At 46.0% G+C, this 19,048-nt stretch overlaps 1 protein-coding gene across 1 annotated transcript; it reads right to left on the minus strand.

Moving 5' to 3' along the window:
- Positions 1–6,394: 6,394 nt before the first annotated feature.
- LOC122177773 (T-cell surface glycoprotein CD4-like) lies at positions 6,395–17,987 on the minus strand. The gene is made up of 10 exons (XM_042867482.1): positions 17,719–17,987; positions 12,041–12,172; positions 10,307–10,480; positions 10,078–10,221; positions 9,630–9,905; positions 8,848–9,210; positions 8,492–8,734; positions 8,287–8,405; positions 7,972–8,039; positions 6,395–6,764 (listed from the first exon to the last, which is right to left on the minus strand). The coding sequence occupies exons 2-10, from the start codon at positions 12,099–12,101 to the stop codon at positions 6,749–6,751; spliced, it is 1,464 nt and encodes a 487-aa protein (XP_042723416.1). The 5' UTR covers positions 12,102–12,172; positions 17,719–17,987; the 3' UTR covers positions 6,395–6,748.
- Between the last annotated feature and the right edge of the window lie 1,061 nt (positions 17,988–19,048).

Here is a 19,048-nt window from a genome sequence, read left to right on the forward strand (position 1 = left end):
AGGGGCGGGGAGCCGGCAGCGGGAGCTCCGCCGGGCCGAGCAGCCAGGGGGCGGGCCGGGACGGTTGGCGCGGCGGCCGCCGCCCCAGCCTCGGCCCGGCCCCGGCTCCAGCCCCTCCCAGCGGCCGCCGAGTCCGGGGTGTGCGGGCGCCGCGCTGCCCCGCGGGGCCGCCCCGAGGAGCGGGAGCCGGGCGGCGGGCTACCATCCCTAGAGGAAGAGAGCTCCGGGAAGAGCGGCAGGCACCCGCTGCCTGAGCTGACCCCCACGCCGACAGGCTGCAGAGCGGTCCCGCGAGCAGGGAGCCGGGAGCGGCGCTTGGAGGAGCGGTTCGGTGGTGTCGGAAGGGCACGGCTCTCCTGCTGCTTCCTCTCGGAAAGGCAGTTGAGCCGGGAAGTCCTCCTGGCACCACGGGCACCTCTGCTTCCCCGCTTAGTGCCTTGCTGCGGAAAGGGCTGCACCAGCACCTGCTCGTCCCGCTCCTTTCAGGAATGGAGATCTCCCACAGTCTCGTACCTCCATCAGCGCTGGGTGGCTTGGAGCCCGTGTTTCTGGACACTTCAAAAAAGGTTCTGCGTTAGAACCTTCTTTTGGATCAGGAACACGTGGGCAATTTAGGTGAATCGAACTGGTGAGGTGGGCGTGTGGAGGAATTGCTGAGATTGCTGAGGAAGATGTGTGGCCCCTGTGCTGGTCTTTGGCGTGCAGGTGGAAAGGCACAGTTATGGCCTTCTCCATCATTTCTTCTCCACCGCTATCATTTGAGGGAGGTTTATGCCTCAAAGTCAGAAGGTCTGTATCCATAAATGCAAACACACGCAGCTCTAATTGTGTCATTTCCATGAATTATTTAATGTGCTAACTTCCACATTACCATCCACCATTCAGAAGTTAAGTCTCCCCAGCAGGTTGTTGCCTACCTGTGTGGGTGAACATATTCTCCCATATTACAGAGAAACAGCAGCTCCATCTTCTGGCACACTCTGCCCTGACTTCATGCCTTGCTCCTCTCTGGTGACAGCATTCTGCAGCCTAGCGAGGCCATCGTAGGTCTAGGTGGAGATGTCCCAGACCACAAGGCCCTGGAAGGCCTGGTGTCCCTTGCCACAGGACATGACAGTGTCCCGTGGCATCCTGGCAGCAAAGCCTTTCTTGACCCTCAAGGCGAGCTGACAAGGCACTGAGCAGAAAAGCAGCAGGAAACCAAGCAGATCTCAAAGCTCTGTCAAATCATACATTCTTTGTGGCAAATATACAAGTTGTGATGAAAATAGAATTTACCAGGAGCTTTGACCAGCTCTGAAATAGAGGTACAGATATCAGAAATTAACCCCTCCAGACCCATCTTCTAGGAGACGCACAAGCAAGCACACAGACTGCAGCACTTTTACTCCCTACAGAGCCAGGCAGGACTCCAACCAGTGACCTGCTGTCCAAAGACTCAGCAACCTGCCTGCATGTCCTAGGGCACCCAGGCCCAAAGAAACACTGCATTTATAATGCCTGTGTAGGAACTGCTTTCTGGAAAAGTTCACTGCACAGGGATCAGTATTCTTTCTGGCTGGCAGCTCTGCAAGGAAACACTCTATGAAGAAGTGTCCCAGAAAGGGAAATATCTCATTAACAAGAAGCAAAATCATAAAAGCAAAAGCATTAACAAAATAGCCCAATCCACTTCTAAAAACAGGGATCTGATGGTCTGCAGCTCTTGGGGCTCTGCTAGTGGCCCCGGTGGTCTCACATGTTTCTCACGGAACACGGGTTCAGCTAAGCCCAAACTCAGAGCCTTGGCATGAGCTCTGCCCAAGGTTTGCAGAGCGATGCTGGTGGCATGCTGGCAGCTTTCCTGGTGTCTATTTTCTGCTAGCAGGGTGTGGTTAATGGCTAATGGCAAGCCAGCCAAGTAGATCCATGAGCATATTGGTCCTGAAAAGACAGCAACCGCAGTGTCAATTTGTCATACCCAAACCTTAGATTCTATTTCTAGCACTGTATGAAAAGATTTAGTGAGATTTCTCTCTTAATTCATCTGCAAAATGGGCAAGTGCTAATAGCTCATCCCAGGAGACAGGAGACCTTGTCTAACACCGGTCATGAGCTGCGCAGAAATACTAAGGGCTTGCGGGTGTAAAAACCAGAATTCAGACTTGTGGATGCTTGTTCACAGATGGATGCCTTTCTCCGGGCAGCTAGATGCATTCTGAAAGACGTTTCTCTCTGTAACAGATGTAAATATTTGCATGTGATATTGTCCTTGAGGAAAGGAAATTCCAGGGCAGGCTGCTGAGATGCATGGTTGTTTTGAAGCTGCTTGCTGTTCTGTAGAGGTATCTCCATCCTCCTGCTCCCCCCCGCTTCCTCTTGTTCTTGTCCTCTCTTTCTTACTGACCCTATTTTCATCTGTCCCAGCCTCAGTGATACCCCAGGACAGTGAGTTCGTCTCTGTAAGGACTGTAAAGATGTCATTTTAGAATGTAATTGTTCTACTTTTTAGAATTACTGAACACCCCACAGAGAGGATAACTAGGAGCTCTGGAACCATTAATCTGGGAACATGCAATGTCAGGAGGGAGCTGAAATGATTTCTTTGCTTTGGATTTGTAGCACAGAATTACGACATGCGTTTTACTACCCCATTTTCTCAGCTTGTCCAAGCACGTCTGACCTCTGAAGCCTGAACCAGGGAAGAAGACACCTCATCCCTTCTGATGCCCTGTTAACTGCCGGCTTCTGCAACCCACCCTTATTCTTGCTGTTCTCTGATTTTTCAGACCTGGAGGACTTCCACACCTCTCAGACTCAGCCAAGCTGGCTGCAAAGCAAAGAGGCTCAAGAGCACAGCTTCCTCCTTTCTGGAGCTTGGGAACGTGGGTAGAAACACACAGGGTCGTTTGGCTCCAAACGACAAATCGATGGGAGTGCTTTACTGCAGAGCCCGCGGGGGAGCATGAGTCACAGGGACTGCCTCGGCAGATCGGACCTGACAGCCTCCTCCCAGCAGCAGCCTCACATTGCGGGAGGGCAGAAACAAGCTGGAAAGTGGGGTAGGAGGGCTTGGGGAGGTTGGGGCCTGTGCTGGGGTTGCTCCAGCTGAGCTGGGTATGTGGGCTATCCTCAGGCGAGTCAAAGCCTCTTTGTCAACACAGATCTGTGGGTCCTGATAGGGACCTGAGGTTGGAGTTGTGTCCAAAGGATTGGAACTTTATCGCTTCTGCAATCCAGAGACATGGGAAGCAGCAGTGCCAGAAACACCATCACACTGGGGAAAGCCAACACTTCTTCATTTTTTCTAACCTCTTGCTTACTGTGATGTTCCCACACCACTGCAAAGAGCTCTGGGGACCACTGTCATTTTGTAAGTGTTGCCATATATGACTTTCTGAGTCCTGCCATCATCTCAGGGCTGCTCTACTGAGCTGTCACCACATGTCATACTGTTTGTCACTTTGAAGGGCTGTGAATCTCTTAGCTAGCACTACTCCACTGCATAATGTAACTATTCCCTTGTCACACCTATAGAAGTGAGAAATCCTCTGCACACCTCCCGAGGAGGCTGAGTGCACCCACTGCAAGTGGGGTAGGGCCTCTTGGCTTCTTATCTCTGAAACCATCTAGCTTCCATGCTGCATTAGAGCATAAGGTATATCTGCACTGACTACATGTTTTGTGCGATTTCATTAAAAAGATTCTCCAAATACATCACAGATAAAACTAACACTAAAGACAATGTAGGCCCACTGACGAATGAGGTGGGTGCCCTGGTGACAGAAGATACAGAGAAGGTGGAGTTACTGAATGCCTTCTTTGTCTCTGTTTATAATGCCAGAGGCTGTCCTGAAGAGTTCCATACACCTGAGGCCCAGAGGAAGTCAGGATCAAGGAGGAGTTTGCCTCAGTTGATGAGGTCTGGGTTAGGGGCCAATTAAGCAATCTGGACATCCATAAATCCATGGGTCCTGAAGGGATGCACCTGTGCTGAGGGAGCTGGCAGAAGTCATTTCTAGGCCACTGTCCATTATCTTTTGTAAGTCATGGGGAATGGGAGAGGTGCCTGAGGACTGCAGGAAGGCAAATGTTACTCCAATCTTCAAAAAGGGCAAGAAGAAGGACCCGGGTAACTACAGTCTGGTCTACCTCACCTCCATCCCTGGAAAGGTGATGGAACAACTTATCCTTGATGCTATCTCAGCTAGCAGTATAGGTTGGGGATTGACCTGTTGGAGAGCGGCATAGAGGAGAGGGACCTGGGGTCCGGGTGGACAGGAAGATGACCACGAGCCAGCACTGTGTCCTTGTGGCCAAGAGGGCCAGTGGCATCCTGATGTGTACTACAAGAGGTGTGGTTAGTATGTCAAGTGAGATTCTCCTCCACTCTGCTCTGCCCTGGTAACACTGTATCTGGAATATTATGTTTCCTTCTGGGCCTGTCAGTTCGAGAAAGACCAAGGAACTGCTTGAGAGAGTCTGGTGCAGAGCCGCAGATGATAAAGAGAATGGAGCATCTCCCTTATGAGGAGAGGCTGTGGGGGCTGGGTTCTAGCTTGGAGGAGACTGAGAGGTGACCTCATCAGCGTTTATAAATATGTAAAAGGTGAGTGTCATGAAGATGGAGCCAGGCTCTTCTCAGTAACATCCAATGATAGGACAAGGAGCAATGGGTGCAAGCTGGAATATAGGAGGTTCCACATAAATATGAGAAAAAACTTCTTGGCAGTAGGGATAACAGAACCCTGGAAAAGGCTGCCCAGAGAGGTTGTGGGTCTCCTTCCCTGGAGTCATTAAAAACTTGCCTGGATGTGTTCCTTTGTCACCTAATTTAGGTGTTCCTGCTCCAGCAGCAGGATTGGACTAGATTATATTTCGAGGTCCCTTCCAATCCCTGACATTCTGTGATTCTATGATTCTGTAATTCTGTGACACATTCTAATCTGCTCAGAACCTCCACCTCCACTCTACCTTGAAGACCACTGTGAAGCTTTCAATATTGCCTTTAGACAGAAAGCAAAACTCCTTCAAGACTTGGTCTGTGGGTGACTTTTTTCATGGATAGGACACTGTGTGCATCTAGAGCCAAGAAAGCTGTCATGTGAGAAGGTACAGACTGGAGAGCTGACAAAAGAAGATATATCTGAGATCTGAGCTGAGAATGTCTTTGCAGGTGAATTTCAAGAAGGGCTGGGCAGGGCTGTGACTGCTGAGATCACGAGACCTGTGCTTTAACTTTTAGTTAGCCCTTTTAGTTAGATCATCTTGGCCTCGATGATCTTCGTAGGTCCCTACCAACTGTACTATTCTCTTTTACAGTTCATGTAGTTTTGTATTCACAACCACAAATGATAGGAAGGAAAATGAAGGCATCTGTGTTGCTTTGTGTTGTATGAAGACACTGGTGGAGTCTGTCTGGGCAGAGCAGTGGCTGCTACAGCTGTGTCCCAGCCCAGGAGCAACCAGTGGTTGTGCTGTGTTTCAAACAGCAAGGAGGATGGATGGGCTTCCTCCTGGCTCACAGGTGCCGTCTTGGCCGTTGTCACCACCTGTTTCTTTCACTGCCGATAACTGTGCCATGCTGACATGGCTGTGACAGAGAAACCCTCTTCTCTAGCACCAGGTGTCCTGCAGCAAGTCTCTGCCACAAAAGCCATTTCCACAGCACTGCATCTGCTCCTGCCTCTCCTCAGCAAGCCCAGACCAATTAGCAACCCTGGACTACTGTCAGTGACAGCTATGGGACCTTAAGGCCTCTATGACCCATCTCTAGCAGAAAGGAGAAAAACTTACATAAATGCTTATGTAAACACAAGATTTCTGTGCACTTATTTTAACAGTATTTTTCCTTCTGGATATTTGGAAAAGTATGCAACACACTTTTACTTCACCCTGAATTTCCTGAAGTTTCCACTCCCTCTTCCCATTTCCTTGAGCTCACAAAGAGAAATTTCAAAGAGAGTTTTCTCATAAGGATCTTTGCTGGCTTACACAGTCCAAGGCTCCTTTGTTCTCTTAGGAAATTTCTCCCTTTTCCCAAGCCTACCTCCTACATCAACATTCACATCATCTTAAAGCTCTATTTTCTACAAGTTGTGAGTACCCTGAACTGCTTTACTGACAAAGTTAGTCCTGAATTATGCCATTGTTCGTGATGTTTTCTTTGTTTTGTTGCAGATGAGATGAAGACTACAAGATGTGGTATGGGGCTTGAGGGTTATGTGGGGCTACTGAAGGAAAGCAAACGTGTTTCAAAATGAACAGAGGGCTGGTGAATTAAGGAAAATTAAGGGATGCAGGAAACTGAGAACGAAGATTATACATCCAAGGGGAAAGGCAGAAATGCAGATCTGAGTCAGAAGAAAGTGCCTCAGAAAAAAAAAAAAAAATTAGTTCAGTTTGCAAAGAAACAAAAATCTGAAGAAATTTATTGTAGCTCCAGTGAATAAAAGAAGCATATAAAATCAGTTCCACAGGAAGGTAAAATGAAATGCATGAACAAAATACAAGCATTATATATATATAGCTACTCTTCTATTCAGTGTCTCTCATTATAGGGCTGGGGCTCAATAACAACCTGTAAGGGTTTCTTATCTTGTCCATTGGCTCCTCTCCAGACAATAATCCTCCGTGGCATTATACTGAGAGAATGATGAAGGCATAGAGAATTATATCAAAACAGGAGAAAGGGAGGTGGGTTCGCAGAGCACTGTGGGCTGACAGGTGTTTGTTTAGGTACAGGCAGAGAGTTCCTCAGTCTGCAAAGCTAGTTATACATCCGGCTGCAAGAGAAAAACATTACGTTAGCACCAGGATTACTGAGATGACGTCTTGAAGCCAGACAGCTCATAGGGGAGGACTACACTCCCTTCTGCAGTCTGGGGGCAAACGGTTACTTGTGCATCCACACGGCTGTTTACATTTCAGTTACACTGAGAAGCTTGCTTGATAAGGAGAGTTAAAAAATAACTGCATCAGCAATTGTATTGCACAGATTTGTCTAGCTGTATGTTTATGTAGTTGTATGGGCTTGTCCTTCTTATGGATATTTTCTTCTAACCTTGAAAAAAAGTCAGGGAAAATCAGGTGAATTTTTCAACATGTTATGATAATCAGCTTTTCACCACATATACACATCCTAACTATGAAGCAGTGTTTGCCATTTACTCAATGAAACCTCAATAGCAGTGAGAAAAACTGGTGAAACTTATCACAGTTTGCCACTGTCACCAGTTAAAATCAAGCAGAAGTCAAATTCCGTATCCATTGATTTATTGAACTACTTCATGTTGTTATTTATACTGTTGTGGGCTCTCCACTTCCAATGATAGTGTAAATGTCAGTGTTCCTCTGCAACTGTTTCTGTGGCCTGATATCATATAAGCCTTAAGACCTTGAAAAGGGAAAGCTCTGCTGAGAAGTCCTTGCTTCCCCAAAGTAAGCCAGAATATGATGGTGTATCACCAGTGCATTTGGGAGAGGGGATGGTTCACAGTGTTCTCTTTCCTGGCTCCTAGGAGGTCATTGGCAATTTTCACAGACTGCAGTTCAGCACTGGATAGCAGAGCTGGGTCACATTATGACATAATGGATTTTTTAGATTTGTTTTTCATTCTTGAAGCTGGTTGTGTGTCTTCCACCTCAGTATCCACAACCTCTCAATCTGTAATTCAGGTCGATTCTGAATCCTATCAAAGGACTCTGGAGCTCCTGCTTGAGTTTGGCATGTCTAAACATCGAGGTAATTCAAGTGAAACCTCTGCTTAGAAGTTTACAAGCACAGAACTACCATGGGTATGGAGCATAACAAGCAATTCATAAGATATAGCTCGTAACTCAGAAACATAACAATAACTGAAAATGCCGAAATGCAGTTTTTGTGTGGGCACCAAGTGGGTTCATGCTCCCTTTCTTCCCACTCAACCATCCAGCTCCCCTATCTTGAAAGCAAAGTACTTGCTCAATCCAGCTGTCCTCATTACCACTTACCGTTGACACTGGCATGTCTTCTTTTCCAGCAAGTATTGTTTTGCTTGTGCCATCCTTTTTACCCGTTTCTACCAAAAGAGAAGGGATAAATAACAACTAAATTGTTTACACTTAAAATGCTTCCCTATGATGGGGTACTGCAGTACATTCTGACGTAGCTACTACCTGCAGACTGTCAATCTCTAACCCTTTGCCTTCAGTGTAAGGACTGACCTACTATCTATTCTGCCCCACTCACAGAGAGAAAACCAGGCTCCTCCTATGGTCTGGGAAGATTGTCACCTCTTCACCTTTCATGGACACTGGGATACTAACCCTTCTCCGCTGCCAGCTCATAGCAGTGATTATGCACACGCATGCAAGGCCGATTACCAACACACTGGCTCCAATAATTGCTCCAATTACTGCATAGCTATTCCAAACATGAGCTTCCTCTGTGGAAAGAGAAAAGTATTCAAAGGCAGCTAGAGAATTTCAAGGCTTTTGTGTGGAGGTAGGGATGCGATGTTAATTTCCATACCCACGGTATAATTAAGGCTGATCTTTCTGTTATTGTTTTCCATGAGGTGACAGTTCCACAATCCTGGAGCACTGACGTTCACCTCCACTTTTGCTTCTTGCTGTTTTGACTTCTTGATTTCCATCTCAGTCCCATTCGCACGTTCCCAGAGCAAGTGGGCATTGGGTGGCAGGGGACCAGACACCTGGCAGAGCAGGGTCATCTTGCTTCCTCTGGAGAGTGGCCCAGCAGGGTTAGCCGAGACTGGAAAGATAAGAAAATGTCACATGAGTGAGAGGATGGGAAGATGGGTCCATCCATACACTTGTGGCATCCAGATTTCTGCAGCTCCTCATCTGCTGATCCCTTTCTCTCACCTTGCATCACCACTAGTGCCCTCATGCTCCAGATTCTTCTACTGTTGATCTCCAGCTGACATCGATACCGCCCAGCGTGATTTAACTGGGCTTTGGGGATTTTAACTTCTATAGTACTGTCAGTTTTCCTTCCAGGTATCTCAAACCAAATGTGGTTGCTTTTTTTAGTTTTATGCAGCTCTCGACGTGTTGTGACACTGAAATTGAACAGCTCATGGATGGCTGCATTTTCCTGTGGTTCCCAATTCAGTTTTCCTATGAAACCTTCTTTCCATTCTATCTTCCTGAAGTTCAGATGCCATGACAAGATCACAGCGTTGCCAACAGTAGTGTACATTATTTCCGAGCGTTCTTCCCCAAAACCTGAATTCAGAAGATACAAGAATACATAAGCAGGGAAATCTGTGGCTTCTCCGAGTGTACCTTTGGTCTTGTGCTCAGCTGAGAGTCCTAAGAAAAAAGCCACAAGATGTCTCAGGGGGGATAAGCAGTTAGAGACTGAGAATGGGTTTAAAGAGGCAAAACTCTCAAGCTCACCAGAGCTGAGAAGAAGAGTCCCCAAGGAGAGGGTGATCTTTTAGGGCCAGCCTCGAGAAGAAAATGGGAAGAAGTGTGAGACAGAGCTCAGGCAACAGAGCAATCCAGCTGCAGGGTTGGAGGCCCAGGGAAATTAGCCCTGGACACTATTCTGTGAATGGTGGAAAATGAAATCATGGTTCATGAGCTGGAGAAAGCACTGGTTCCAAAGTCTGTATGCAAGCTGCATTTTTGTTGTCACGTACCTAATACCTTCACATCAAAGGAGATGTTCTGATTAATCAATGGAGAGTTTGAATAAACGTGGCACATCCAGGTTCCACTGTCCGTAGCCTTCAGTTGCTTTAGCTTCAGTGTGTATTTTTGAGGAGCCTCGTTTTGCAAAATTTCTGTTGTCACTATCTTCTTGCTAATATTAAACAATTCGATGCTGAGATGGGGTTGTGAGTGGGATGAATTTTGCATTAAAGTGAGCTCAAGATCTTCATTTGCAAGGAAGTACCCATTTGAAGAGACTGTCACTGTAAAGAGAAAAAACTTAGCCAGTAAATCAACTCCTCTTTCTGCAAGTGAAAGGGGAAATGAGTTGTGAAGCAATGGCATGATGGATAAGGAATTCCATCAGAGATGTTTCTTGGACCTTTTCTCCCCTCCCCTCACCTCCTTGTGGTTACAAGCCCTCTAGGCACTCACATTTAAAGACATGCAGTGAGATACTGACTACAGGAGAGTAACATGCACAGGTATAGATGCCAGCGTCATCCAGGCTCAAGTCTGACACCTTCAGCTGTTTGCTGTCCGACTTCAATTCAGATCGATGAGTCATTGGGGCTTTGCCTTTTGAAAAAATAAGCTTGTTTAGGAGGGAAGAAATTTCTCAGCTATATACTGAGGAGAAGGGGTGTGAAATTGGAAGCCTTACCTTTAAAAATTTTTGTTTTAGAAAAGCTTATAATTGTAGAAGAAACTTCCTTATACTTGTACTTCCAAGCACAGGTCTGATCTCTCTGATGGTTTGTGATTTTACAGTTCAGGATCACCTCCTTTCCTGCAAGCCCAGTCTGTTGTTCTTGCTGAGCCATAATGGGGGTCAGACCTAGAAGTCAAATGCCCCCAAATACCTGTGGTTATGGTGGGTTTACCAACACTCACAATTTTGAGGTAAAAGCAGTTTTATTGAAACAACCTTTTCCCCACTGAACGAGATTCTGTTGTCCTGCTGGTAACGAAGGCAGGACTACATGTGTCATTCCTCATTCACTGTGTGTTCAAAGCTTGAGGCAGCACTGTCAAATTTGGTTACCTCTTCCTCCAAATTTTACACAAAGCAAGACTGAAAACTCAGGAAAACAAAAGGATAAAGGATGTGAAAAGGAGAAAGGAGGAAGGAGAAAGGAGGAAGGAGGAAGGAGGAAGGAGGAAGGAGGGAGGAGGAAGGAGGAAGGTGGAAGAGAAGGGCAGGGAAAAAGTAAGAATGGAAAAGGGAAGAAAGGGAAGGGGAGGAAAGAGGAGGGGAGGAGAAGGAAAGGAAAACGTTTCAGAACTGCTTCAGCTGCACAGAACTGCAAAGCTCTCATTGGTCCTACTACAGGAGCACCCTAGAAGTGTAAAATGAAAAGTCTGTATGTGTTTGTGGGAGAGGTTTCCACAAGTTATGTTTTCCTCCAAGAGCACTGGTATTCTGCAGCATGGATAACAGAGGTTTTCCAATAATTGCACTGAACGTGATCACTGAAAATGATGAATCAGTCTAAAAAGGGCAAATTATGAATGCCATTCATAAGACTATCTTGGTGTCTTTTGCAATGCTTTTAGTTACAGCTTGCATACAATATTTTCATGTTTTTTTTTTTTTGCAACTGGAATAATCCAAGCTGAATGTTTGAGAAATGCAGATTTGGCATTATTCAGTAACTTTCCATTCTTGTAAAAAGATCACTAAAATGTCCACCAATTGTTGTAACATTAGCAATCAAACTGAACAAGCTGCTAACATAAAATTTGTAATGGCAAACCTATGATCAGAAATTCACAAGTTTTCACCCAGGCAGCAGGAGGCAGTGTGAGGGGTAGTATTTTCCACCCTGTGCTCAGTGTATGGGATCTGGGCTGGTTTTGGCCCAGGAAACAAGCTCTGCCCTGAGCACAAGTTCCTTCTGAAGCATTTATTCACGTTCATCCAGGTTTTTTGAACCCTGATGCTGTATGGCACAAAGTCTTCCTCGACTGGTGGTCTTTTTCTGTGGCAATGCTGTGAGAGCCATATCACCACTGCTGGACAGTTGCAGAGTGGGCCAGACAAGAGGTGAGAAGGTGACTGCTGTATCTGTATTGATCTGGGGAGAAAGGCTTGAACAGGACTGCTGTAAAAGCATGTGAGACTGCTCTCTGAGCAGACTCCTGCAGAAGCATCTCAGTGGTCTCAGGGGAAGTGAACCATGCCCTCCCATCACATCAGCCTACAGATTCACCTTAGCAATAGGAGGTGGCAACAATTATTAAAAGATAATAATAATAATAAAAAAGCATATTTATCATATTTCAGATGATAAATTATGAGGAGCTTAGAAACACCTAAAATGCTGTGAGGCTTTTGGGAAGGTTGCAAGCATTAGCAGGATTCACTGCTGCTTTTCCAGTGCAGCTGAAGACTCACCCAGCTGCAGAACCAAGACGACTGCAAGCACACTGCTCACCACTGCTCCACACCTCTCCATCTCCAAGGGAACGCTCCTCCCTGCTGCAAACTGAAGGGCTGGGAATGCTGTTGGTACCAAGGGATGCTAACCTGGAAGACCCAAATGCTCTGTTAATAATGGCTGATGTAGTTTTAGAATCACCCAAACTGTAACCAGGAAGTTGGAATGGAGAAATCCAGAGATCCCCTCCCATCTAAGTCTTTCTGTGTGATTTTATGATTGCATGATAGAGACCATCTTTAGGGCTCCTTGTAGCATTTTTCTTTAGTGGTTTTGTTGTTGTTATTGTCTATGTGTTTCTTATCTTAGAAGTTTTGATAACCACTGCTTCTGATGTTTTTTGAAAGGCAATTTGCTTCAATTCCTAGGGATATTCTACAAAAAGTCTGGGGTGAAGGGAAGAACGAGGTCAGAAAGAAGTTGCATTGATGATTAAAAACCTGAAATGGAAGGTTCTGGAAGAATTTGTCCATGGCATCCATGGTTCCACATGCAGAGACCTCCAAAGCACTTCTGGAGGATGTCAAGTGTGTGCATGGTAACTGGAGGGTACTGTGGGAAAGCTGACGGCATAGAGACAGGTCAGAAAAGATTTTACAAGCAAACTTAGCTTGTAAGGTGGGAAGGGCAAATCTGAAAATGCTTTAGATGCAAGCATAGAGCCAGGAAGAGTGCTAGAGCTTCACAGTCGGACAGAGAAAGTGGTGTCCGACCGTCAAGAACTGAATCTGTGGGACCACCAGGGGGCTGTACAAAAAGCATAGGCTTCGTTTAAAGTAGGAGAGGCTTCATTTGAACTGAAACAGAACTTGTCTGCTGACATTTAAAGGGAGAATGTTCTTACACGAAGACTGGGGAAAGTCCAATCGATAAAGATGAGCATATTTTTGGGGCTGCAGTGTCTGAAAAGTAAGAACTCCATGTCATCAAGTGGAGGGTCAGACAGAAGCCAATAAAACTCAAGTGACAAAAAATGGGGAGCAATGTGAACAAACCAAGCCCTGTTTTAATGGAGTATGAGAAAACACCTTGGCTGCTACAAAAGGAGAAAATCAGATATCAGAAGCAGGGGTGATACGTGGATGAGGGGTGTGTGGAGGAGTGATCTGGACCCATAGCAACAACAACAACAAAAAATCACAGCCGTGTTTAGAGAAGTAGAATAACTGATGGGAAGGTCACCAGGATCTAGATGATAGCAGACACATTCTTTCACAGTTAGCATGGTAGAGTGAAGGCTGGAATCATAACAGGACTGAAATCAGAAGGAACACAATAATAACTTAATACTACATATATAATATGTGCAATATTACATATTCCCATGGGGATACTTTATTATTGAATTTAATGTAAATGATCAGAGCTCATGAGACAATCAAAGAATAGATTAAACATCTGTGTTATGTTTACATGTAGATCAGGTCAGCATGGCTGAAAATCTGACAGCTGAACAGACAAACACACATGAAAAATGCAGGTGCACGAGCAACACAGTAGCTATGTGCACCATAGAAGAGAAATACATGACAAAGACATTGTCAGAGATGATTGGCAGCTTGCTTTTTACAAAGCAAACAAAAAAACCATGCTGGGCCCAGGAAATATTTGCATGAGCCATTTTGTGCAGGGAAAAAAAATGCAAAGGAGCCAATGCATGCAATTGGACATAATTTCCCACCAGATGCAGTGGCAGTAATCAAGCAGTTCGTTGAGCTGTGCTACAGAATAAGGAAAGGGGCAACAACAAGGCATTTGTATGCATCTCACTCAGAAGAAACACCCTGGCACAGGGCCCTGGCAAAGATCAATATCACCCTGAGATGACGGAAGAAACATAAGCTCTGCCTTGAATAGTCACATCACCTATCCAAGTGAGACCAGCAGGAAAAGTCAGCCACCTCCCTGCAGTGATGTCCACAAGTGAACAAGCTCAGTGCTGGGCTTCAAATATTTTGAATCATTAAACTTTATAACAATATTGGAGGTGATAGAATAGATATAGACCAGCAAAATTGCCATCACACACCATCATTTTTTACTGTCTGTGAATCTAATTTCCTGTTTCCTGTTTCAGTTTGTTCTTCACCTTCTTGCTATCTAGCTGGAGGACAAAACCTCACAACTAAAATGTCATGGTACCAGTGAACTGCTGACCTTGTGCAGTTTGGTAGCTGCAGGTTGATGCACCTTTCATACACTGTTCTGCTGTTTCTTCTTGTGGTTTCATGCATATATCTCTCCATTCCTTTTTCATTCATACTGATCTTATGTCTGTGGTAGATCTCTGTATCTTGATGACCACCTACATGTTACGAGTCATTGGGGAAAACAGGTTGCTTCCAGCTAGAGTTTCTTTCATACACTTTCTGTCTCCTTTTTGCTTTTCATTCATACCACTTCTTATTTTTCCTGTCTTTCGGTCTCCTGTGACACTCCGAGTCAGAATGTGGGCAGTGGTATTCAGAAGTTTACACATCTCATTGCGTAAGACTGCTATGTCGCAGTAGGAAGTGGATCTTGTCACTAGTGTCTACAGCAGACCCACAGCCTCCTTGCAGGCTTACAGACGTATCTGTGGTGGTACTCAAAAATCAAGTGGTGTGAGGGAATATCCCTGGGAACTGGGACACACTCATCAGCCATGTTAAACAGCTAGAACATTTTCTGACATTTCTTTGGCCCAAGAGAACTCTCCTGCCAAGCAACTCCCAGGATCCATTAAAGTGTTAGGATGGGACAGGGACCACTCCCTATAGGCAGCTGTCACATAGCCAGTTCATTTTGGAGATTAAGTGAGTTTAATAGCCCAGACCATCTCATGCCAGTCAGCCTCAATGCCAGAAACAGTCTGGGCACACTAGATTTATTAGCACGCCTAGTCTTCACAGGAGGAGCAGGGCTGCCATCCAAGTGCACATTGATTTCCATTTCATTTTAACTTCCCCCTGTTACTAAATTGTTTTAATTTCCTTCTTAACTTCTTTTAATGAATATTCCCTCCCCGGGGGTGGGCAAAAGAGAGCTGTGGCAGCGACTGGTCTCACTGAGGGATGACCAAGGACAAGGTCTGCAGGACCAAGCCTGGCCCAGAAAGCACCTGCTCCTGAGAGCCTCGCAGTTTCTGGCTGCAGGCAGCTCTCCTCCAGCCTAACAGCAGCATGACACAGGAGGAAACTGAAATTAAAAAAAGAGCCCAGAAACCACTCCTCCTGCAGAGTAGGCTATCTTCCATCTCACTGCCTTCACGCACTGCTTTCATGCCGTGCGGTTTCCTTGTTTTCTCCTCTCGCTCTTGCTTGTGGCTGTGCTTTTGATCTCACAGCAGCAGCAGTGTGTTTGGTGGGGCAAGGAGAACTGGGCAGGAAGGTCTGGGCAGGGAGGCCCTGGCTGCTCCCATCAGGGCTGCCACACCTCAGCCTTGGCTGCTGCCCCCATTTCTCCTGCGGCTGCTTGTGGGCAAGGGCCAAGGGATGCAGCTGCCCCTCGTGCCACACGCTGGTCTGGTGTGTATTTTAGGTTCTAGAGTGCAGTTGTTTGTTAGGGATCACACCACTCCTCAGTTTAAGTGTCTTAAGCAAAGCTATCTACTGTACTATGCAGCAGTTCCCTTGAAAATGTTCATTAACAAGCAAGCATGAGTGAGCAGTAGGCAGGGTAAGAGACCAAATGCAATAAAAACAGACAGTGAAAGCAAAGAGATGATAGAAGTGGAGGTCATTTTATGGGCTTTACGGTCACCCCAGAGCATGAACAAGCTTAACTGTCATGCAGCACAGTCCGTGCCTTGATTTCCCCTTGAGCACCCTGGCTGTTCAACAGCTCCTGAAACAAGTTTTCAACCTCCACAGCTGCTCCCAGAGGGACATGATGGAGCAAGGCCAGCCATCAGCCCCTCTGAGAGAGGTCCCACCTCTAAGATGGAGCAGAGTGCCATGTGGGCACAAACCAAGTTTCCTTCTGCCACAAAGTCTTTGCAATCTGTCTGTGCATCTGGACCTTCATGAAGACCACCAGAAACGTCTCTATCTCTGCAGCCCAGCCAGTTCCCTGATGGCTTCTGAACTATTTCAACCATTTAAGGGGAAGCCAAGAACTTTCTGTGCATGACAAGTATTTCAGCATACACTTTTTGAGCTTTTCCCTTCTAACTAGCCCCTCTTCTTTCCTTCTAGGCCTCCTGTATTTCTCTCTGTAAACAATCTTTCATCCCAGCAATTCACAATTAAAGCCCCTGGATGCCTTTCTAGGAGGCTGTGACTAGCGAACAGTATCAAGATATCCTCTGACGACAGGCCCTTCATTGTGCTCTCAAGCCATGTGCACATGGGATGTGCTTCAGGCATCATTAATCAGCTGCTGAGATAGGAACACTGAGATCTTACATTAAATGTTCTTGATTTGCAGTCCACACTGGAAAAGGGCCTATGTAATTATGGATAACATAGCACAGCAAAACTGTACGTTCCAGTCCACTCAAAACAAAAATGTTGACAAAAATGACAGGAGTCACTCCATAATTTTTCCTCATTGAATACACAGTCCCTGAGCAAGAATGTGGCAGAAAGGATGGGCACTGTCTAAGAGCACTGAGTACGAATGGGATAGTGGGTTTGTGCCATTAAAATGAGTCAAGTCCTGCTCCATTGCAGGCAGCTTGGGCAGCCATCTTTGTGAAACACTGGGGAGGATGAAGAAAAGATTTGTGAACTGAACTGAGAATAACACACACAAGGGACTTAGCAGGAGTGCTCATTTTATAGTGGAAAACATTAAGAAGTAACCTGAGCTCAACCTTAATGTACCATGCAGGGAAACACTTGGGGTGACTGACAAAGGTTGAACAGAATTCATCATCTGAAAGATGAAAAATTCACCCAGAAATGAAACGGTAGGTTTTAACAGTGCAGCAGTCTGTGACAAGGCTAAGGTTTTCAGATGTCCTTAAACTGATTTCTTGCTGCATGAAATTCTGCTTAGCCAGCCCTGAGCTAGTGGTTCAGGCTGCATTTGCAGCTGTGTTGCACAGTGAGTCAGCCAGCCGACATAGTTAGAGCAGGCTCACCGATCATGGAACACATACATTTAAATGGGCTCTCCTAGTTAGCTAGAGATTGGCGTCTTTTTATCTTTCAGGCTTTTTTTAGAATAAAGTTCCCCTTCCTGGAGGGCATGTGGAGAAGGTGATAGCAAATGGCAGTTGATGCTGGAAGGCTGCTCTCAGTGCATTTCCAACCCCTGGGGAAATACAGTCATTGGTGTCAAGTCCTATAGGACTTTTTTCTGAACTATCGCTACATATGGGTTTAAGAGATCTGTGAGATCCCCAGGATCTTTTAGTAGCTCTCTTTTTCCCCCTTCCAAGGAAAAATCCAGACAGAAGAACACTTCTTAGTTAAAAATAAAAGGCCTCAAAAAATTGCACAGCCAGAAATATTATCAAGTAAAACATTTCAATAAAGTTTAGCATCAGGACTTTAAGTGGGGCAAAACTTATCTGTCCCTCATCCTGTCCAAAACAGTAACTTGTATGAAATCATAAGGTTTGTGACAACATTAAAACAAACAAACAAACAAAAAAAACAAACAGATTGACCTATTTTTTCAGAGAAAGACAGAAAGAAAGTTTCCTTACCTCTTTTCCTCCCTCTGTGTTTCTGTCTCCTTGTGTTTGTCACCTGCTGTAAGTGATCTAACGCAGCTATAACTGAAGGAAGAGAAGACTGAAGCTGATGTTAGAAAGCTGCTCAACAGATGTCGGTTGGCCTTTGTGTCTCCACCTCTCCCACCGGAACGTCAGCACGGTCTTGCTGCCGGTCCAGGCTCTGCTGCAGTCTGTGAGCTTCTCTCAGTAGATGGTTTTCTTCCAAATGCGTGTGATCTCAATGCTGGATGTGGAGAGAAATGAAGACCATAATGGAAGGCTATATATTGCGACGCCTGGGAAAAATGAGTGTGAGAGAGAGCCTATTGGCCATTCGGCGGCTGCTGGGAGGCCGTAACAGAACTGAAACTTAAAAGCGAGCGATTGGAAACCTTCTATGATCTCCTGTCAAAGAATGATTGCAAATTAACATGTTAGCTGAGCAGATCCAGACTACTGCCAGGCCTCTAACGAGCTGTAAGGGCAAGCTGACCTCCATTTTCTATCCTGTCTTGCTGCTAAGAGGAGCCACCTCTGAGGAGTGGGCTGTGGCCCTGCCCCAGGGCTGCTCGGGGCGGCAACAAGGCTGTGCCTCCAGTCCTGGTGGGCCTTGACCGCCAGGCCCAGCAGTTTAGAAATGACCACGATTAGGGCGCAGTTAAGGGGAACCCCTGAAGCAGTGAGGATCATCTGCGCAGGGTACTGCTGAGATTTGGTGTGAGATGAGAATATTTTCTTCATCTTTATTCTCTCAGGTAACCTCCACCAGTACCACAGCTCAGCTGTTTCCCCTCTCTGTAGAGTGGAGGAGGGGGCTTTTGTGGTTTTCCACCCACATTCGCTATCTTTCTCTCTGAATCCCAGCCCCAGCCAAGGTGACGGAAACCCACTGAGCCCCAGACACAGCTGAGATTTCATCTCCATACCACCCACTCTTCTCCTCCAAGCAGTCACTCGCCCCTTTGTCTGGAGGATGGGTTGAGAGATACAGAACCAGGCTTTCAAGGAGTAGGTTCAGAAAAACATAACTGAGGTTCATAAAGTGCCACTAGATGTGAAAGGAATGGCACTGATCAGGCCTCAAGTTCAGCAGCTGGTTCTTTTGATGTCTCTTTGGAGAAATCACAATGCCCAGAACTTCTCAGAGACCCATTCTGAGACAGGAATTTCCTTCCAGAGACTGCTGCTTTGCATCAGCTTCTCCCAAATGCCCTTGCATGCCTGAGAACACACATACCCCTTCTGGCCTATCTGTCAGAGAAGGGCTGTCCTGGAGAAAACAGCTGAGAAAAGACAGGTTGTGACTGTAAGGCTCTGGCAT

The sequence above is a fragment of the Lagopus leucura genome, unplaced genomic scaffold, assembly GCF_019238085.1.
Source record: "Lagopus leucura isolate 7727_CA_CO unplaced genomic scaffold, USGS_WTPT01 Super-Scaffold_100001, whole genome shotgun sequence".
NCBI lineage: Eukaryota > Metazoa > Chordata > Aves > Galliformes > Phasianidae > Lagopus > Lagopus leucura.

Coding starts and splice junctions, on each gene's coding strand:
- LOC122177773 (XM_042867482.1), bottom strand. CDS start 12,101: ATGGAGAGGTGTGGAGCAGTGGTGAGCAGTGTGCTTGCAGTCGTCTTG. Junction 9,211..9,629: donor CTTTGATGTGAAGGTATTAG/GTACGTGACAAC, acceptor TTCTGAATTCAG/GTTTTGGGGAAGAACGCTCG. Junction 8,406..8,491: donor CAGCCTTAATTATACCGTGG/GTATGGAAATTA, acceptor CTCTTTCCACAG/AGGAAGCTCATGTTTGGAAT.